At 37.3% G+C, this 23,505-nt stretch overlaps 1 protein-coding gene across 2 annotated transcripts in view; it reads left to right on the top strand.

The window, feature by feature from the left end:
• The window catches only part of EYA4 (EYA transcriptional coactivator and phosphatase 4), a 257,178-nt gene that overhangs the window by 167,909 nt on the left and 65,764 nt on the right, over positions 1-23,505 (top strand). The window contains exons 4-5 of one of the 2 annotated variants that reach the window (XM_082633828.1): positions 21,111-21,235; positions 22,634-22,702. In XM_082633828.1, coding sequence (XP_082489954.1) covers positions 21,111-21,235; positions 22,634-22,702 — 194 coding nt within the window. The remainder of the gene's footprint in view (positions 1-21,110; positions 21,236-22,633; positions 22,703-23,505) is intronic. The other variant, XM_082633829.1, reaches the window with a different exon arrangement.

The raw sequence follows: 23,505 nt of genomic DNA, 5'->3' as shown, positions 1-23,505 counted from the left end.
AATGAATGAATGAATGAATGAAATGCCTCACATCTGAAAAATCAGAAGAGATGTTTCATGTTAATACTACTGCTCAGGGGTCCTGTTTAGTGTGTTTTTGGGGAAATAGTGCCAGTGTAAACATGGGAAGCATTCTGAGGTGACCTGCTATAGTGGAGAAGCTACAGGAATGTATTTAGGCAAGGGACCGCACAGGAAAGCTCTAATGAGATCTGTAGTTTTAGTCTATGGGACATCATCAAAAATCACCCACAACTTAGCATGTAGGAATTTCTCATAATTTGAGAGACATTCTTTTAGGGGCAAATCATATCTTCATGCTTGCTTTTGTATTTATTATGAAGTCCATGAACATGTATTCAGCATCCCTTGGGGGCAGAGCTGATAGCCTATTGATAAACATCCAGTGTTTACCTAACACTATAAGACTATGGAGAGAAGGGGAACTTTGTAAATATAAGGTCTCTCCTGATTATTTTTGCGATAATTACAAATAACCTCTTGCATTTGCATACGACTTACAGTTTTAAAAGCATCTTCCCAAACGTATTCTATCGTCTTTATACCATCTACCTTGTTGGGCAGGACAAGTGCTGTTTTCCTGGTTCTCTCCATGAGAAAACAAAGGTGCAGTAGAATCTAAGTAATGCCACTCCCCGGGAAAAGAATGGAGACAAGAGTCCAGGCCTTGTAAACATGCCATTCTTCCATCCAGACCAGTTGGACTTCTAAAATAGAACTCTGAAAGCGGCTTCATGAGTTTACCTTTTGTTAAATAATGTTCGAAGGAGGGGTGACCTTGATGACATTGAGGGCTCTAACACTTGTGTGAGCACGGGCCACATCTCCTCTGCCAGATCCAGGTCCAATCTGCGGTGTGCCCGTCAGTGGCTGGAAACTGAAGGGCCCACCCTGAGTCATGACTGCATTTTGAGCGGCTGCCGCCAGACTGCTAGAGTTAATGTTGGTGACTGAGCTGGAGGATCCAACAAGCAGCGCTGTAAACTCTGACACTCAGTTTACTGCAAACTGAGCAGGCTCCATGGTCGTTCAAGAAGTCGCTGCATCCTTGGTACAGAAGAGGACACTATTTCACAACCTTTTATCTGGTTCACTTTTCTTCTCCCTACTGTTCGTGCACACTGCCCTCTAAATCAAGTTTCTCTGCAGATAGGAGATGGAGACACCTAAAAAAAAAAAAAAAAAAAAAAAAAAAAAAAAAAAAAAAAAAAAAAAAAACCTTCCCTTTTTCTTTCTCCCATTTGGCTTATTCTTAGACGTACCTCCTCTCCAGGGAAGACGAGGCTAGATGCGGCCATGCAAGAGGCAGGTCAGAGTGAGCTATCTGCTTCCCCCACCCCTCCCCAAGATGCGTTTAGCAGCTCATCCCCCCCACCCCACCACCCCGAGCCCCCGAGCCCCTGCGCACGCCCCTCCCCCGCATGCTGATTATAATTGCACCTGGAGTCCTGTTCCATATAAATGTCATTCAAATTAGCTTAACTCTTCTCTCCAAGAATTCTTGTAAGAACCCAGGAAGAAGAGCTACTCAAACTGCCAACCCATGAATCCAGACATGCCAAGGAGTCTAAATAAATCAAGGCACATCTCATTTGGGATAGGGCTTAATATACTGAGCTTGTGGCAAGCCACAATGTTTGGAATGTATTCCACATGCCTGAAATTTGGTTACAATAGGTTTCATTTAACATGGTTCTCAAGAGTGGCCCAGACAGTCTTCATTTTAATGTTTTTGGATTTAGGAGATATTTCCGGGGGTGTTCCCGAAGCTCTACCTCACTTTGAGGTGATACTAATTGAATTGCAAAATCCAGAGTTTTCTGAAATTGGGCATCACATAATGGGAAAGGATTGAAACCATGTTTATTATTTTGCTTAAGGCTAAATTTGCACAAGAGCAGCTCAGCTTTAGAAGATGTTTTCCTAGAAGAGTATTCCATCATCAAAAGCTGAACTGTTTACAGGAGCAGCTTAACCAGGACATTTTCCTCATGTTCATAACTTCATAGCTGGGGTGTGAATTTGGAATTGAAACCTAGTCAGCCTCCATCACCTCTGTTACATCTTAATAGTTCACTATTTTCTATTATAAAGGGGTTTTAAAGGTAGCATATGTCTACAAGACTGTGTTTTTGTTTTTATACTATAATAGAAAATATGAAATCGTTTTGGTACCAATCTTTTTGGTTTAAAAGGGAATAAAACTATTGCTTAATTTTTATTCACTTATAAATATTTGTACCCACACTCTATATAAGATCTTAACATCAATTTATGTTCACTTTGGATCAAAAAATACATACTACAGACACTGCTGAAGATCCTTGTGTAGTGAGCTACCTATCCCCTCTCTCCTTGAGAAAGTACTATCCTGAATTTGGAAATTATCATTACCATGAGTGTATTATATGTTACTACATATTTATGAATTCAAAAGCAGCATATAATATGCATTTGCCAATTTTTAAACGCCATGTGACTATAAAACAATATGCATTGTTTTGTGACTTTTTTCCTCTAACATTACATTCTTTATTTATATTAATATACGTAGCTATAGCTCAGTTATTGGAAACATTGTATAGTATTCTATTGTATTTACATAACCCTAATAATCTATGCATTCTTTTCTAGATGGACCTTTCAATTGTTTCTAAGTGTTTACTCTTACAAACAAACAATGTTATGGGATACATTTTTTGAGGAGTTGAAACAGAAAAGAGGAATTTGAGTGCATGGTGTTTGCTGTATCAGAGCAAATGACAGCCAGCACCTCAGCATTTATCTTGTAATACAAGTATTAATAACAGCACTTTAAAGTGTCAGAGTGTGTGCATCAATAAAAGCATTTTATGACACTAAATGTCTAAAATATATCACTAAAAATTAATAGCTACGAATTATAAAACTAGAAACTATCTCTGTTGTTGCTGTTGGCTTTGCTGATTCCTGGGTGTTGTTACCTCAGCCAGATGCCCTTGGAATAGCCTCTTCTGACATGCTATAAGGGCTTCAGTACCTGCCTGCTGTGTCCACCTTGCCCACTGATGGACTGTCTCCATCCCAGCAGAGAGATGTGTCTTCTTCAGGTGGCACTTCTGATCCCTGCTCAGCCTTTTTTGGGGGATAAATGTGGGCTTGGAATGGGGAGGTTGGGATGGGGAAGAGAAAGAGAGCTGTTATGAGGCAAGGGGTCTTCAGGAATGGTAAAGTGACTGGAGGGTTTGGGAGGCTGTCAGAGAGGAGAAGGAGGAAGGACAGGGGCAGGAGAGGATTCGAGAGAAATCTAGGAGGGATGAACTAAGCTGTGGAATATTTTCACAAAATACACCCAAAAAGTATTCCAGTATTTTAAAAATGGCACCAGGGGCTTCCCTGGTGGCACAGTGGTTGGGAGTGTGCCTACCAATGCAGGGGACACGGGTTCGTGCCCCGGTCCGGGAGGATCCCGCATGCTGCGAAGCGGCTGGGCTCGTGAGCCATGGCCGCTGAGCCTGTGCGTCCGGAGCCTATGCTCCGCAGCTGTAGAGGCCACAACAGTGAGAGGCCCGTGTACCGCAAAAAAATAAATAAATAAATAAAAATAAATAATAGTTCTGAAACCACTAATGGTATAAACACATTTTAAACTTTATTAGATATTGCAATATTTCCTTCCAAATATTCTGTACCAATTTACATTTCCACCAGAAGCATGAGACTTACCCATTTTACCACACTCTAGCCAACATTTGACCTTACCTGATTTTGTAGTATTTGCCAGTCTGACGGGTTTGATACAGTATTTCACTGTTCTTTAAATTTGCTGTTCCCTGATTATTAGGAGAGTAATTGTGTGCCTGGCCAGTGTGCATTTTTATAATTTTTCAATTTTTGAAATGAATTTTATTACAAAGATGAGATGGTTTTATAGCATCCATTTAAAATGTAAGAAAGAAAAAGAAGAAAATTAAAGTCAACTCCTTTTGTGACAGTGACTATCCACTTGTGAGGTATACAGAAAACTTTCCTGAGAGGTATTTATTTATTTTTAACTTATTTTTATTGAAATATAGTTGATTTACAAGTTGTGCTAGTTTCAGGTGTACGGTGAAGTGATTCAGTAGATATATATTGAATATATATATATATATATATATATATATATATATATATGTATTTAGTAAAGAAGGTCTTTAAAGAGATACAAAACAGAAAGATTCACTGATACAGCTACTGAATATTTTAATATTGCTGTATGGATACAGACATATTGTTAAAAAGTTGAAAGGAGAAGTGAGAAAAAATAAGTGCATAATCCACACATAAAGATACTTATGATTTTTATTATTTAAAAACAGCTTTATTGAGGTATATTTAGCATGCATATTTAATGCATTCAATTTGATGATTTGACGTATGTGTACGCCAGTGAAGCCATCACCACAATTATCTGTCAACTTATCCATCACCCCCAAAATTTGCTCCTGCCTCTCAATAATTTTTCCTATCTCCCTTCCACTTCCCCCACCTTCAGTTTCCTGCAAGCACATATCTTCTTTCTATTTATTTTCACTTTCCTCCATGCTGTGAGCATCTATCAGTGGGTCATTCCTTTGTGTTGCTGTATTGTATTGGTTGGTGTTTGGCCATTCACTTCTTGACAGACTTTTGTGTTGTTTCCAGTTATTGAATTGATTGACCTTTTTAGAGAAAAAAGTTTATATCCATAAACTTTCTCATAAGCAAAACATTAAACATGAAATAATACCTGTTATTAATCAGAGCCTGAGACAGTATCCGGCACGTATAGGTGTTCAGTAATTATGTGGTGTGAGAACTAGATATCTGTTGGCAAATCGAAAAGCTAATGAGAAAAACAAAGCAGGCAAACCTAAGTAGAAGATCATGGGGCAGGTGAAGAACTGAAATCAGAGGTATTTTTCCTTTACCCCGAGGTCAGGAGGTCCTGCACCGCTTCCTTGGAAATCTTTTCTTCAAAGCAACACATCAACTCACTTTCACTGAAAACAATCTCTATTCTTTTTTCCTCTTTTGTTCCATCCTTCCTCCAACCAGTGAGTTCAAAGCCTGAGTGATCTCTGAAATTTCCCTCTCTTCACATCTAATTAGTTTCCAGGTTCTGGTAATCCAGCGTCTTGCCTGACCGTCATTGCATTGTCCCTATCATGCTCAAGTTTAGTCTCTTCTCACCTCCTGCCTCAGCAGGTCAATAGTCTCTCATCTTGGACCCCCCCCCCCTTGACTCCTTGACACCCCTTGACTTCCCCTCTCTAATTCAGCCTCGACGTGGTCATCACATATTTTTCTAAAATGTAGTTTTGACCACACTGCACTGTTGCTACCTGTTCTCCACTTGCTCTTCCCTGCCAGCAGACTACAACTCACAGTCCTCATCATGGAGGTGAAGGAGTTCTCTGTGCTCTTCATCACCTGCTCCCTAATCTCTAGGATGTAGAAATATTTTACTACTTGCAGGTATCTCAACACACTAGGCCATTTCCTGTCTCCGGGCCTTTGAATAAACCTGTTTTCCCATCTTCTGAATTCCCTCACCAACTTTGACCAGGAGAATCACTCAGAACTCAGTCCTGAAGCCTTCTTTTATCTCTGCATACACAGATGCACGTGCAGTTACAAAACCCCAGCAAAGTTAATCACTTCTCATCTCTGCTGCCAATGTCCATAGCCCTGCCCTTGTTCTGTGCTGTTGTTCCAGCTTCCTTACTAGACTGTGACCACAGTCACAGAGTGTGGGGACCATGCCTTTTTTTCCTTTTGAATCTACTAACAAGTACAATGGTAGTTACTTAGCAGGTGTTCAGTAAATATGTTGGATACTCGAGAAGTATTAATAACTCAAATTTTGATGCTCAGTACATATGAATAAATGAATGTTTGACTTAGATATCTGATCATCAAGTTGTAATTTTCCAACCAAAATATGTTTAATGCCTTTCCCTTGTTTTCAATCCTGTCATCACCAACTTAGTCAAAATCCATTTAACTTCCTGCCTGAATTGTTGCATGGGTGTCCAAACCTGCCTGTGTCAATAACTTCTCCCTCTTTTCTAAACCATATTAATGCAGATTAGCCAGGCTAAGCTCCTACAATGACTGCTTTAATTACAGTACCCCGCCCTGGTCAGATTCCACTGCTTGGCTTTTAAAAGCTCTAGCTATGCTAGTAATCAAACTTTTTTCTCTTCTCTAACACACATTCTCCATTTTAGCTGGCCTGTTCTTCCCACTTCCCCATGACAAGGTGTGTTCATTCCAGCTGTGTTCCAGGGCTCAAGTTTATCCTCTCACCAGAATACTCTCTCTTCTCTCCTCCATGTATCTGAATTCTGCTAATAATTTATGTCTCGTTAAAGTTACACCTGTGTGGCTGAGCCACATCTCCCATGGACACCTTTGGTATTTCTGATCTATAGCACTCAGAATCTAACTGCATTGTAACCAGTCTTATAAATAGGTGAAATAACCCACTGCAACATTTCAAAGTGAATGATGGTTATAATATAAGGAGATGTATATTCTTCTCCTATCCCACTCTAGAAAGTAAGCTCCACATAAGCACAGAATTTGTTTTTTTCATAAAGGAAAACTGAGGGCACCTGGGTACCCAAATAGTTGTCAAATAATAAATAAAGGTATGAAATTGTCTACTCTATGGTGGGGATAATAAACAATAGTCCTTTCTTCAGAAGAACAACTTGGAAGGAAATATGAACAAATTTGAGTGATCTCTGAATTTTAAAGAATGTGATACAGCTTCCTAAAAGTAGCGATTTCTGTACCTGACAGTGTCACTTAGTCAATCATGTGTTTTCTGGAATTCTTGTACATTACTATAAGATGAAAGATCAAGATCATTCTAGGTCTAGATAGAGCATAAAAAATGATATGAGAATATTCTAGCTCAGAGTAAATTGATTCAGTTTCTTGGATTCAGAGTAGAATGATGATACTTATATTTTGCCATGGCTAAGGTCATCTACCAACTCTTTCCTAAATTATGCAATTGTTAAAAGAAGAAAATCATAACGCACTCTTTCAAAGCTCTTAACCCAGAATCTTAAGTGTAGTACATATTTGTTAAATATTTGAACTTAAGCCAGTAGAGAACTTTTTTTTCCCCCGAGAGGTATTGGGGAGGGAAGGGAATTTAAGAAGGGAAGTCACATGGTTATAGCTGTATTTGAGAAAAATAATTCTGATGATTGTCTGGATGATTTGGAGAGAAGATAGAAACACCAGGAAACTATTTGTTCATCATCAAGGTCTGGTCAGAGCCCCTCCTACTTGATATACACTTAAGAATGAGTGAACTGCTAAGATTCTGTGTGATATGTAGAGCCTGTAGCAAAGATTAGGTGAAGAATTATGAAGACCTAATTTAAGTACTAAATAGATTCCTAATTTAGAATCTATTTAGGCAGAAGCACTGAGAATATTTGATGAACCTGCTAAAGACTGAAGGCTTGAGGATCTCACCTAGGATTCTGATTTGAGTGACCAATATAATAGTACAGTTAGAGATAAGAGCACGAATAGGTGTGAAAGTGATGATGATGAGTTTAGCTGTGGGCAGAGAATGTTAAAAGAGTCTGTGAGAGATCCTGGTGGAGATGACAAGTGTAGCATTGTAGATAAGATCCAGTACTTAGAAGAGATTTGAGGGCGAGGAGGGAGGGATTTTGAATTGATTAACAAAAAATAGTTGTTAAAGACATAAATATGTGTGGAAATTCCCCAGAAGGGTGTTTCCCTGAGTGACATGAGATGAGGGCCGAGGCTGCAAGATTATGGGCATCAAAAGGTTAAGAGGACAAGAATAACCCACGAAGAAGTCTGAAAATTGATGGCCAGATGTGACGTCAAGAAACCAGGAAAGAGTAGTTGTATCAGTTAAGATGGTTTCAAGTGCAGGTAATAGAGAAGCTGACTCATGGAGCTTTAAACAATAAGGTAATTTATTGGTTCACATAACTGGAATTCCGGAGGTAGAATGGCCTCTGAGTGGTTGATCCAAGAGCTCAATAACTTCATGGAGAAATCACTTTCCTTTGTCTCCTTTTGCTCTGCCCTCCACAGTTTTGGATGTGCCCTAAGGCTATTTCCCCACTGGGGATAAAATGACCGGGGGTAGAAATCAACACTCCATGCTCCCTCGTTCACAACCAGCTGAAGATTCAGTTTGGATCTGGAAGCTCTCTGAGAAGTATGAAGAGGAACTTACCCACAAGTCTCCAGAACAGTATTCCTTGGATCTCGTTGGCACAAATATGGTTACCTTAGGATTCCTGAAACAATCATTAACTGGGAAGATGAATTAGGCTGCCATCTCCTGGAAATGAGGGTAGACTTAGCTTTCTCTAAGACACTGAGCTTTTTTGGTGGGAAATAAATACCTAAACAAAAATTAAGATTCTTTTAGGTAAAAGGGAATGAATTAAAAATGGCAAACCCATAGCCAGGCAACAGGACCACTACAGAATTATTAGATAAGCCTAAGAGGAAGAAATTTTGAGGAGAAGTCATTAACAATGTGAAATGCCAAAGAGGGGCCAAACTAAGAGTTAAAGAAAAAGCCTATTATATTAGGAATTGGGACGAGGTGAATCTAGGTAGACTCTGGAAACTGATTGAAGTGGAAAGAAGATTACTGTGAGGTGAGAAAGAAAATATGAAGCATTGACTCTAATTTGAAAATTCTGAGTTTTGAAAGGAAGAGCAATGTTTATATAGCAACTAGAGGGGGGAAATAGAAAGAGGAGTGTTTTTTTGCAACCACCTATTCCTGTGTCAAAGTCTAGTCCATGGCTGCTGATTAGGTTCTGTTGAAGCTCTTCCAGTGACCAGTTGTACGAACTTAGTCAATTTCTCAAGCCCTCTTGAGTTCCCAATCACTTTAAAGGCAGAAAAACAAAGCTATGTTTTTTTGTTGTTGTTGTTTTGTTTTTGTTTTTAATCTCACAGAGTTATTAAATTTCAGAAATATTTTAAAGAAGAAAATAATATTATTTTTAATTTTAGGTGTCTGTGTATGTGTGTGTTTAGGAGAGATTTTAAATGTTATACTCTACTGAGGCTTCAAAAAATATTTGGGGACTGAAAATAGAACAGTTTTACTTTCAACCTCATTGCTTGGTGCTATGGTCTAAATATTTGTGTCTCCTCAAAATTCATATGTTGAAATCCTAACCCCTCAAAATGATAGTATCAGGAAATAGTATTTGAGAGATGCTTAGATCATGAGGGTGGAGCCCTCATGGATGGGATTAGTGCCCTTATAAAAGAGGCTCCAGAGAGTTCCTTTGCCACTTCCACCATGTGAGGACACAGTGAGAAAGCAGAAAACATGAATCAGGAACAGGGCCCTCACCGGGGAACTCAACCCTGCTGCACCTTGATCTTGGGCTTCCTAGCATCCAGACTGTGAGCAATAAATTTCTGTAGTTTATAAGCTACCCAACCTGTGGTATTTTGTTATAGCAGCCTGAACATACTAAGATACTTGATCTTAAGCTAAAATTTGGATTTTGCAAAGAGTATAAGAAAATGTTTAATTTCAGGTAAAACTATGTTTTTACTAAAAATATAGAAAATGTAGTACCTGATTACATGCTAGGCACTCATTAAACAATTATTAATTTACTCTATTCTTCAAATTTAAAGATGAAAAAATACTAGAGATTCTGTCAATCAAATTGTAAAATTCTGTATATTTGAACTGTATTTTTTTAATCAGAGAGTTGATTTAAAAAAACAATAAAACTATGCTACAGAAAACTAGTGATATTGAGGTGTGTGATCAAGCCTAGGTAACTAGGACTAACTAGGTCAGTCAGTTGAAATTACTGGAAAATCTATTCACACATTCAACTATTAATTGAACACGTATATGCCAGGCACAGTTCTAGGCACTACAGATACAGCCATGAATAAAAACTCCCCTCCTGTCATGAGCATACATTCTAGAGGGAGAGACAATTAACTAATAAATTAATATATACTATGTCAGGGGAGATAATTGCCTTGAAGAAGAATAAAGCAGTATAAATGGTACAATTATAATATAAATTGGATAGTGGGTAATTATTGGGTGAGGTTGTTGCTGTTTTATAAGGAAGGCAGAGAAAGGTGGGGGAGTCTGAGCAGAGGAACAGAACAAGGAGGATGGCTGAGGGAACGGTGCTCCAGGGAAAGGGAAAATCAAGTGCAAAGAGTCTGTTCTAGGAGCCTGTTGGGTATGTTTGAAGATGGACAGGTCAGGGTTGGGGAGATGGTGTGCCATGGGATAGAGGAGCTCCATGAGTGAGGGAATCACTTGGGAGCCAAGGTCAGGGAAATGGTGTATCGGTGTATCACATAAGGAAGTGACCTGAGAGGCCAGGTGAGCAACTGGGGAATTTCTCTAGGAGCGATGGGAAAATGTTAGAAGGTTTTGAGCAGAAGATGAACTTGGTTTGAGTTGGTTATTGCAAAGCTCTACTCTAACCACCATGGGGAGAAAAAGTTGTCCTAGGGCAAGCGTGAAATTGAGAGATAAAAACAAATGCAGCTTTCTTTTTTCCTTTTAAATACAGAATAAAAATGAAGCCATCCACCTAGGAAGTTTGTCCAAGTAATAGCACGGATAGATCTGCTCCAGGAAATAGATAGTATTGGTTTGTAATTAGTAGTGCAGTAACTATTCATAGAGAAATAATCCAGCAGACACTAGTCAACCTCACTTTTGTATTTGGTGAACCCTGCTTTGTAGCAGTTAGAATAAGAAGCACACCCTCCCCCTTTAACCCCAACAAACTACAACAGATTATTGAGTTTAGGGTCCTAAAGAGTAATGCCATCATGCCATTTTATTGTAAAGAAAAAATTACATTGTAGGTATTTTTGTCAAGCTTTTAGGAACTGTTCAGTGCTTTAAATTCAGAACAGTGTGTGTTCCCCTTAAATGTTCATGTTTGGAACACATCTAACTTTATGGAATATTTAAACACCTTTTTGGGAGTGAGACTTATGGGACAGTGATCTCAAAGCTTCTCTCATCCTACATTTTATAGGCTACACATCAACTGATTTCAGAATTTAGGAGCAGCCATCTGTATTTTCTAGACAGAATTTACAGAATGATTTTGCTTTGGAAAACGAGAAAAGTAGAGATTGCATGTGAGCCTAACAAAATACCATTCAATTTGCCTGATAATTTCTGCCAAGATTTTTGTCTTGAGGGCTGACCATAGAGCATTATTCCACACCCCCAGCTTTTTCAAACCACCCATCTTTTCCTAAGGGACCTTAACAGATGAAGCATTGAATTCTCTGCAGTCAGTGTTACCTCCCACCTGGGAAAAAGACAGCCCTGTAATTGAATCCCAGCATATGCATTGTCATCCCTCCTGCCTGTCCCTCTGGTGCTACAGCAAATTAAAAGATCTCTAAGCTCAGCCTGCCTTCCAGCTGCCAGCCCCTGGTAGACATGAGGGAGCCAGAAGGGACCAGGTGGAGCAGTTTTGAGTTGCATTAAACACACAGCACAAGGAGGTTGGCCGTAACTTCCCAATGAATATTTATACCAGCCCCATTTCTCATCTTGCTCTTTGGCATGGATGAGAGTGCTGAGCTCCTGCTGATTTCAAGGGCCCTGCATTGTGTTTGGACCTGCTCCGTGAAGTATTACGTCAGACGAGCAATGGGCCCCAAGTTTCTATCACTAAGATGGCTGTTTGACTTTTTTTTTAGTGGAGACTATCATGTTATGGGGTCATAAGAATGGGGCAGTGGGGGAGTTCCCTGACGTCTCCTGGCATCGCTGGCTGTTCTGTGAATTACACACAGCCTCAACCATTGCTTCCTGTAGAGTGGAACTTTAATTGCTTGTATTAAGAGCCGCACAACACTCTGGTCGGTATGTTGGTATATTACTGCATTTTCTTCATTGTTTTCTTAGAGGTTTTTTTTTGTTTGTTTGTTTGGTAAGGTCAGGCACTTATCACAGGACTCCCTCCTCACATTTCACATTCTGATCCCCCGTGGCAGGTGCTAACTTCCTTGCGTTCAAAGTGAATGGGTTGAGTAACCTCATAAAGATACAGAATGTCTTGGCATAGAAACGGAGAGAGTACAGAATGCCTGTCTGTGGAAGACTCACAGTGTTATTTCGAGAGCCGTGTAAACCTGAGAAGATATTAGGAAAACCATCTACACACACACCCATTAACTTTTTCTAAGTAGTAGATCATAGACTTAGATTCCTGTTCCTGATTCCCAATCCATATTGTTATCTAATAAAGCACATGCCATATGTGTATTTTAGGATCAGATTTCTAAAGAGAAATCATTTTTTTCATTGTGTGACACAATAAAATTTAGACCAGTGATACAAAATGAACTTATTTACAAAACAGAGACAGACATAGAAAACAAACTTAAGGTTACCAAAGGGGAAAGGTGGTGGGGAGGATAAATTAGGAATTTGGGAGTAGCATATATACACTACTATATATAAAATAGATATTTTATATATTTTATGTATAAAATAGATAAACAGTAAGGATCTACTACTGTATAGCACGGGAAACTACACTCAATATTTTGTAATAACCTGAAAAAGAATATATATATATATATATATATATGAATCACTTCACTGTACACATATATATAGGTGTGTATATACATATATATGTATATCTCAATCACTTTGCTGTACACCTGAAACTAACACAACATTGTCAATCAACTATACTTCACTAAACATTTTAAACATTAAAATAAAATGTTCTAAATCAATCTCAAAAAAATAAAATTACCTTCTTAGATAACTAAATATAAATAATTAGAAAGAGGGCTGTGATCATGAGAATCCAGCATAAGTTCTCTAAGCAAAAGCCATGACAGAATAGCCTGACAGCAATACCAGAAAAGAGGAACAAAGGCCTGCATTATACTTAGCACATATGGCATTCAACAACATGTGTCTCAAAGGCTCTTGATATATTTATGAGGAAAATACAGAAAAATAGAGACTGAAAGATAGTACTGCTATTAGCTCAGTAACTATCTCCCAGTGATCTAGATCTAAAGTTATAACTCTAGTGCCTTCTTCAAGACCTGTCCTTGACATTGGCCTGTTCAACATGTTTATTGTGATTTGGCAATGAGTGCTTGCTAGGAAAGTTTATGGGTGTCATGGCACAGGGAAAGAATACTTGGAACAGCAGAATCAGAATCTGACAGGACAAGATGAAACAGTGGGCTCAGTCCAACAAGATAGCATTTAAGAGGAATATATGAAAAGCTGTTCACTTAGGTTCCAAATGCCAATGGCATGTGTTGTGGCTGAGAGAAAGCAGGGCTCTAAAGCATCACATGGGACAAATCATAGGGGTTTGGCTGGCTGGGTTTCAGTGTATGTTCATACTGTAAAGTGTCTGATAGCAAAGCTAGTGTACTCTTCAGACTATACTGATGGGTCCAGAGTGATCCTTTTAATATTCCTGCCATGTTTTGCACCTTTAAGGCTCTGAGTTGGGACATTCCTCTTTGAGGTTTGAAGGGAAGTTATGGGAAAGAACGTTTAGACTTACCTCATGTCAATGGGTTAAATTTCTTCCAGGACCAAAGTTGCATGGAAACCATGTATGGAAGACTTTCTGATTAATAAGTGAGCGGAAAATGAAATGGGCCGCCTCTTAAGAAAACAATTTTCTTGATACTACAGATTTTCAAACAGACAAATCAGGCATTTGTTGGCAGCATTGTAGAAGTGACTTTAGTAATAGCTAACATTCATAAAGATACACTGTGTGCCAAATTCTGTGTAATTTGCGTGCGTGATCTTATTTCATTCACTCAGTAACCCTCCGGTAGGTATCATTAACTTCATTTTTGAGCCTAAAGTCCATTGACTGGTAAGTGATAGAGATGGAGTTTAAAACCCAGGTTTTAGCCTATAGTACAGACGCTTAACATAGTACTCAGCCTTGCGCATAAAATGGTATTTTTGCGTTCGAGGACGTTGAATGTCCCTCAAGACTCCAAAATTCCATCATTTTCATAGGGAGCTATCTTTATTGTGTACATTATGCTAATGCTTTGCTCTTTTCAATTCAACATTCTAGCATTGAAAAACCCTCATTCAATCATCCAGTAAAATGTTTGATCCTTACTGGTAGAGTTTTTTCCTTAGAAAAAGAGTCTATATATTTCTTGGTATAATTAATGGTATTAGATGTTTTTATTGTGGCCGTATGGCTTTATTCTTCTGCTTACTGCAGGGAAATAATTTCCTGCTTCATTAACCATGGTTTGTAACTGATCTAACAGAAACTTGAGTCCTGTACTTTTCAAATAACGGTTGGAAAATTCATTGGGCTTTTTTTCCTTTGTTTTCAAAGTAAAGGGGGGGCTTTGAAAACCTAAATTTAGAGAAATGCTTTAGAGATACATTTTTTAAAAATTTACTCACATTTCTTGGGTGGGGATACCATGTTTTATCTAAATAATCTGTTAAGAGTCGTAGTGAAGAAAGGGCCAGAACTGTAGGACTTGTCTAGATCTGTAAGGAAGCCCTGGAAAGGAAGGACTGTAAAAGTGTCCAGAGAACAGTGTGTCCATGGCTTTATTTGCTGTTACTCCAGGGCCTGAGGTCACTCTGGCAGACGGGTCACTTGCACTGCAAGCATTCAGGCTGGCCTCAGGGACAGGCATGAGGTCACTGGCAAATTGCAAGAATAGCTCCCATTATTCATGGCCCACTTCCCTGATCCTTGTTGATAGGGGTTTTCTTCCTCCAACATTTCCTTTTCTCTGCAGCAGAGTCCAGTTGTGATGATGTCTGCTGAAATGGGCTAGTGAGGGCCTCCTTCTGGGATTGTCTGGCCACCTGATCAGGGACATAGACACCGTGAAGCAGAGAGCATCCACATCTCCCAGCCTAACTGAGCCAGAGGAGAAACTGGCTCAGGACTGCAGCTGGGACAAGGGTTTCTTGGCTCCTAATCTGAAATGTGTTGGTTTAAGGTGGACGGATGTGCTTTTTCCAGAGAGTGGGAATTGGTACCCAGTAGTGACATGCTTATGACTTTCATCCAATCTAAGTTGACCAAATGGCTTTATTGTATTTTTTCTTGCACAGTGGTTTTCTGTATCCATGCAGGGCATCTTCCTCCCACCCACTTGCACACTCATGGGTGCACGTGCACACACACACACACACACACACCTCACTCATTTGGGAGTCCTAACATTTTCACATGCAAATATGAAACCTTCCATACACATTGACATCACAGTGCTAATCCCCATCTCCCTCCACCCATCCCTTTGCTCTCCTACTAGCCTCCAAGCCCTCAGAAGATAGTTTCTGGATTCCTAGAAATGTCCCTGAACTTCCTGGATGCTCAAGCAGTGTTTGTTGAATGAGAGTATGCTTGACTCCAAGTAATTCAAATCACTTCATCAGCATTTTTCCTATTCCTATTTTATTATTCATCCTTAGCACTCACTAAGTACCCCACACAATTCTAAGTGTAGAGGAAAAAAGCAATGAATAGAAAATAATCCCTGCCCTAATGCAACCTGTACTCTCAATATTTAAGTAAAAGCTGATTTTGTTATTCCAATTTTTCAGCTAAGGAGGATGAAAAGACTTATATTACATAAAAAAAGAAGTTATGAGTAAAGCAAATACCTGAACTCTTGCCCTTAAAGGCATTCTGATGGTCAAAATGAAAATTGGCTAGTTAGGTAGACTCTGAGAGCTTGGGACACAGAGCCCTGCATACATGCTGTCCACTTTATGCAGAGAGAAAAGCTGGCATGAGAGTGAATGCCTTTGAAAGTCTAGGATGTTTTTGCATTTCTTGGGTCATGAAGAATTGGTGGAATCTCAGCCTGTAAATAAACAGGCTATGACTCATTACCAGGCTCTGTGCAGAAGGAATCATGGTTTCTGAGTTACAGGAGACGCTAAATGCACAAGTATAAAGCATGCTCTTCCTTGGGTTTGAAGAGGATATTTAAGTCTGCTAGAAATAAATTCCACCTGTGCTACAGAAGAATGCAGACAAGAACCAAGAAAACAGCTGCATGTGACCTGCAAGTCTTCTCTTTTTTTTTTATAGAGTTTTTGTGTTTATGAATAAGTTTGTTTTCTATATTGTCCAGAAAGATGCTAGTATTCACATGGCCTTATGACATGGGTTGAAAGTGACATCTTGGAAGAAAAAAAGGGGCACCTTTATACATATATATACATTCTTTTAAAAATTATTTTCCAATGTGGTTTATCACAGGATATTGAATATAATTCTCTGTGCTATTTAGAAAGGGGTCCCCTTTAAATATGGTAATGTAGATTTGTCAGAGTAGATGCTTATACTGAGTATTTTTTGAAAACCATTCAGAATATTTTATTGCAAGAATATGCATTCCTAATTGTGGTTTCACAGTGTGAAAAAAGTAAAGCCACTTTTAAAAATGGGAAACATATAATGTGACAGAAAGAACCTGGGCTCCGGCATCAAATAGACTTGAGTTCAAGTCTTGGTGCTGCTACTTTCAACCTATGAGGTCTTGGGCATGCTGTATATCCTCTCTGAGTCTCAATTTCTTTATCTATAAAATATGGAAAATAATATGCACATCAGTGTGTTAAGGTAAAGATTAACAGAGAGGATATATTTGAAGTACCAAGCGTAGGCTGCGTCTTACAATATGTACTCAGTAAAAACTGGTAGCTGTTAAACATTTTCTGCTGTTGAACTCTAAGGTAAACTTTATATTTTATACGTTACATATTGTATGAACTAGACTTAAAAAGAATCTGAAGTTTCACGTACAAAAGAAAGTACAGGAATATTCTTACTGTATAGTTTATAGTTTATAGCAATAATGTATAGTTTATAGCAATAATGCATGCCTATTCTCTAAAGGCTCTATTAACTGTAAGAGATATCAACCCATTAAAATAAATTCAAGCAAAGGACACTTACTCTAAAGAGCCAGATAATTGCATTTTGGCTTCCTGGAAACTGGAATGTGAGATACAAAGGCTATCTTTCTTTTGTTTTCCAGGAGTGACATATTCCCACTCCTCTCTGTAGTGTGGGCTCCATCTTTTCATTCCTGACTGAGTTTCCTTGCTTCTTCATGTTGCATGTGGTTCAGATTGGCTGTGAACCCCTACACTACCTTGCAGTTTCAGGAATACTACCAACCAGATGCTTCCCCTAGAACCCCTTCTTTGAATTCATCAAAACCCAGCTAACAATTTCTGAGAAAATTTTCTAGACTCTTTAAGTAAGTTCACACTATTAATAGTAGCAACACTCCTTGCCCCACTCCTTGGAAAACTCGCCTCTATAATCTCCCATCGACCCATCTTGGGTTTAGTAATCCTGTGTTGCAGGCACCCTGCGCGCCAACAACCACTGCTAACATGAATCCTACAACTGATTTTTTTCATGACTCCCCAGATCAACAACCCTCGATGCCTCCTCATTGCCTATGGGTCAAGAATAAACTCCCTGGTGGTCCAGTGGTTAAGACTTTGCGTTTTCATTGCAGGGGGTGCCGGTTTGATCCCTGGTCAGGGAACTAAGATCCCACATGCCACATGGCACGGTCAAAAAAATCCCCAAATAAAACAACAACAAAAAAAAGAGGAATAAACTCCTCAAGTTTGACAGCACATTCCCCTGGCACCCTAAAATGAACTTAGTGTGATGAAACCTCTCTGGCCAAAGGTTTCTGTCTTGCTTTGGCCTCTGCTCCTGAGTGCTCCCCTCTGAGGGCCCCATCCACCTCATAACTCTTATGGAGCCTCTTACCTTCTATGCAGCATTTATCCCAACCACTTATCGAATTTCTATACAACTCCTTCAGACATATAACCTAGTAGTGGACACGTGGTAAAGCTGGAAAAACCTCTTCATATGTCTCCCAAGCCCCACACGCCTCTGGTCAGAGGGAGGGAACGCAGCTCTCAATGTCCTTCTCCAGGATGTGCCCCCAGGCTCTGTCTGGATACTTAATGTACTGTAGTTTTCTATGCACAGGATCTGCTTTCTCATTTAGATCATAAATTTCTTTGAGGGTAGGACCATGGTTTCTCCATTTAGCAAGCCTAACACCTGTGACTGTACTTTGCATATAATAAGCAATTATTCATTTATTAGTTCAATTAAACTAAAAATATTGATGTTGGGTGGGTTCGGTAGGAGAAGATAAAATCACTTTTACTTTATTCAATATTTTCCCCAATATTTTGTCTGTCTGCTTCAGTTTGGATAACTTCTACTGGCCCAGTTTCAGATTTACTGATTTTTTTTTTTTTTTTTTGCAGTGCCTTGAAGTCCATCCAAAGACTATTTTTTAATTTAATATATTATAATATTCATTCTAGAACTTTCATTTGGCTCTTTTTTGCAGTTTTCATTTTTATCTATATGCAATATTTAGATGTAATACATACACGTTATATTCATAATTATACATACATATAAATATATATGGCACATATGTATATATGCCATATATGTATATATCTATATACATGGCATATTTATGTGTTTATACCTTGTGTACATATATTTTCCTATAAATTATTTCACATATACACAATAGTTTTTTAAATCCTTGTCTGCTAATTCCAAATCCTGAGTCATCTACAGGCCTGCTTCTATTTACTGTGTTTTCTCTCTACTATGGGTCATATATTCCTGCTTCTTGTTATGAGTCAAGATGTCATTCTGAACATTATGTACAAAATAATTTATAGTATTCTGAAAATCATATATTTGTAGTTTTCTGAAGATTATGTACAGAAACTCAGTAGAGACTGAAGCATGGTATTTATTTTGTTTTATTTCCCAAAATGTCTAAGTTGTTTGTTCTGGCTGACTGTGAGAGCAAGGTCTGAGCATTCAGATTCCTTTTGGAGTTGAGTTGAGCTGGAGCGGGACTGTGAATAACCCAACTTCCAACCTCCTGAACAGCCACTGTTTTGGTAGTTCAGTGTTTGAACTAGAAAGGCATTGACTAATGTTTCAGATATTTTTGGTTCATGTTTTTATTTATGATTGGCAAGGCCCTTGTACCTGTAACTTTGGTAAATTCACCCATTAGTTCTCATAGGGTTTTTCTTAATGGATTTCTCAGAATTTTTTACATAAACAATTATGTTACCTGTGAATTAACAGTTTTTTTTAATACAGCAGGTCCTTATTAGTTATCTATTTTATTGAATTAACAAATTTTCTTTCTAAGCTTTACCCCTTTTACTTATTCATTTTTGTTTTCTCCCACTGACTAAGAGTGCCAATAAAATGTTGTGTTGAAGTGGGAAAAAGAGATACTCTTGCCTTAGTTCTGATCTTTCTTTAATGAGAAACCATTCAATATTTCATCATGAAATAAGATGTAAGATGTAGATTTTTCAAGAATGGTCTTTATCATATGGGAGGCAAATTCTTCTTTTCCTAGTTTTCTCAGAGTTGTATCATGAATGGATAATGAATATTGTCAAATGCATTTTACACCCATTGAAAGTATATTCAGTTAATATATTGAATTACATTTATTGATTTTTAAGTGTTAACTCAACTTGAATTCTTGGAATAAAACACACCTGGTCATCATATATTACCCTTTTCATTGCTAGATTTTATTTGATAATAGTTTTTGAAATATTGTTTCATCTATGTTCATGAGAAATATAAATCCATAATTTTTTTTCTGGAATTGCCTTTGGCAGACTTTGGATCAGGGTAATTCTGGTCACTTACAGTGGAGTGAAAAGTGTTACCTCCTATTTTCTTCTAAAAGAATTTATAAAAGATGGCTGTTATTTTTCCTTAAATATTTGCTAGCATTCACTGATGTGACCATATGGCTGTGGAGTTTTTTTTAAATGTTTAATTATGAACTCAATTTCTTTAATTGGTATAGGACAGTTTTTAAAAGTTGTTATAAGTTTTTATAGTTTGTGTCTTTCAAGAAAGTCTGATTTTATCTAAATTATTGAATTATTTGGCATAATATTGTTCATAATATTCTCCTATTATCCTTTTTAATATCTTCAGTATCTCTAATGATCATCTTCTGGATTTGTAAATTGTCTCTGTTGTTCATAGATTTTCTATTTCAGTGATTTCTGCTTTTCATTGTTTCCTGTCTTTTACTTACTTTGGGTTCAGTTGCCTTTCTGTCACTGGTTTCTTAAGGTAGAAACTTAGATCACAGATTCTAAACCCTTCTTTTCTTATGTAACCATTTAAAGATATAAATTTCTCACTAACCACTGCTTTATTTGCATACAACCAGTTTTGACTTGATTTTTCCTAAGATTTTATTTTTTAGGGTAGTTTAACACTTACAGCAAAGTTGAACAGTAGGTACAGAGATTTTCCATCTACCCCCTGCCCTGTACATGCATAACCTCCCCTATTATCAGCATCACTCACCGGAATGCTGCATTTGTTACCAAGGATGAACCTACATTGAAAGTACATAGTTTACCTTAGTGTTAACTCTTGGTGCTGTACATTCTGTGAGTTTGCATGATGTATAATGACATACATCTTTCATTACAATATCATACAGAGTATTTTCACTGTCCTAAAAATTCTCTGTGCTCTGCCTATTCATTTCCACCCCAATCCCACCCCTGGCAACTATTCTTTGTGCTGTTGTTGTCACATATTTTACTTTTATCCTATATCATAAATTACACAGTTCACTGTCTTTCATGAAGTAAGAGAAAAATAAGATAAGCTTTTGTATTTACCTACACATTTACCTTTCTGTCACTCTTCATTCCTTCCTGTAGATCTGCGTTTTTGTATGATTATTACAAATAACAAACAAATGAGGAAGCTTAACTATCATGGAAGCTTTACTTATTTATTAATTTTTAATGGACCATCATGTTCACCTGATTAACCAAAAAGTCTAAGCTGTGGGTTTCAATTCCTATTATTGTGAGATCACCTTCATGCTCAGTAGAGTGATATACATAGTTTATTAAGAAGGCATTGCTGAAATTTCAACTTTTTCTCTGTTTCCTGCTCCAACAGGTCTATGGAAATGCAGGACCTAGCAAGTCCTCATCCTCTTGTTGGAGGTGGCGATACTCCTGGTAGCTCCAAACTGGAGAAAGCTAATCTCAGCAACACATCGGTCACCACAAATGGAACAGGAGGTAAGTGTACAACCCTGAAGACACCCAGAATCACATTTCAAACTTTGTTGTGGCTTTACATGTTAGGGATCTGCTAATAAAGAAATATTATATCTCATAAGCAATAACATCATAGCATTATACTCAAGTAATATATAGTTAATTGATTATTTATTGTTCTGTTGATTTTCTTGAAATTTTTGCTCCTCCTCTATAGCTGGAAACAGTCAGAAAGAATAGATAGCCCAGAGCAACATTTTGAAGGCCTTTGGCAAGGCTTTCTTTCTGTATTTGCCCTTATACATATTTTTCAAAATGTAAAAAATGTGGCCAAATGATTTACTCTCTGATCTTACTCAACAACAACAAAAATAGAAAACAGAAAAGAAATTCTGAGTTTTTGGTTTTATTTTGAATTTTGAGAGAAAGCCTACTCCAAAATTTTTCTAAAAAATGGTTTCTGGAATAGAAAAATGTCCATATCTGCTGCATTTTCTTTTCAAAGACAGAAATACCTAACATGTATTTAAAATAAGAATTGAATTTTTTTCTAGATACCTTTTCATATGATTAGCTCATAATTATGCCACAACATATGACAACAATAATAACTATTTCAAATATTTCACCCTATTGTTTTTATAAAATTCATTCAACCTGTCAGAAAATAGGATCTGATTTTTGCATCAGAATATGTATATGTAGAAAGCCTATACATATATATGTACATATATACACATATATAAGCTGCATTTTTAATTACTCACAATTACTTTGAAGTTTTGTAGATATAGATGTTTTCATCGAGTGAAAAATTACTTGAAAATTGCTTTAATTTGTAAGCTATTCATTTTATTAGATATCAGCATTTGCCACATCATATTTTCTTTTAAATTTTCAGTAAATATTTATTAAATTGATACACCTCTTTCCACTTATTTTAGAGTAACTGTGAAATCTAAAATTTTCTTTGTAAAGTTGTGTGGATTGCAACTTGCCTGTATTTAATAATGTTTTACATAAAACCCTTTGTAAATTAACATTTTCCTTGTTTATAGTGTTTGTCTCTAAACATGCATCTATAATTTTGGCTAATTAATTATAGGATTGCAAATTTATAAGATTGTTTAGTGATCACTTGTGGAGTAAGAACATTTATATTTAAACCTTAACTTGGGTGCAAATAATAAGATTTAAAAAAAAAACATGCACTCTGAAATCAGGCTTTGAAGGTCACTAATCACCATGTATGTATATTTAACTGAACTAAAACATACCTGATAAACTAAAATGTAAAAGTCATACCATGCAGTTATAATTTTGGCAAAAGGGTCAGAAACCAGTACAAGCACTGAAGACTATTCTCGTACACTGAGCAGGCATTCAGACAATGAACCCTTATGCTGTTCCTGTTCTCAGGGGACAACATGACTGTTTTAAACACTGCAGACTGGTTGCTGAGTTGCAACACCCCCTCCTCCGCAACAAGTATGAGAGATGATGGTACACTGCATGTGTTTGGGTGTGTGGATTTGCCCTTCTGGTTTGCTTTCTGTTGCTATTTCTGTTTGCACTCTCTTTTCTGTGTTCAGTACTTGTTATAAAAAAAAAAAGGAGACACGAACTCACCTTTTAGTTGTTTATTGATAACAGTTGGCTATGTTTTTCTTATCAACTAGTATTCTAATCTTAGGTCAGTAGTATTCTTTTCTTAGTTTTTTCATAATTTTGCACAAACGGGTGCATCTACTATTTTTCTATCAGTTTATTAAGTGATAATTCAACACAATTGTCACGTCAATGAGCAGTTGAAGCAGATTGCGCCTACGTACAAACTGAATCTCCATAGCCTATAGCCTTTCATAAATTAAATTAAATTCATAACATGGCAAAATGATATTTCCTATTTTACAGACTTTAATAAATATTCCAATTAAAATACCTAAAGTAATATTAACATTTAAAAACCCATCATTTAAAAAATTACCAGTGATGAAAGCTATACATTTAAAATTATAAATTAATATTAAATCTCTTAAAATGTTTTGAACTATAGATATTAACTACATCCCTATATTTATGTATATATATAATATAAATAAACTTTTTCCCAAACCAAAAGTTAATGTGCTATCAAAATTTAAAAATTAAAACAAAACCACATAAAACCTCTGTAGAACCACCCAATTCTAGCCTTAAAAAGGAGAGCTCATGACCTGTTAGAAATGTGCATTACAAGCAAGCAGTTAGAATAGGCACAGTTTGCCTGGACCTTGCTGTATGTAGATTAA

This window comes from Mesoplodon mirus (genome assembly GCF_964341445.2).
Source record: "Mesoplodon mirus genome assembly, chromosome: 10".
Classification (NCBI taxonomy): domain Eukaryota; kingdom Metazoa; phylum Chordata; class Mammalia; order Artiodactyla; family Ziphiidae; genus Mesoplodon; species Mesoplodon mirus.
Note: the sequence above shows the minus strand (reverse complement) of the source record. Positions and strands in the feature narration are given on the sequence as shown.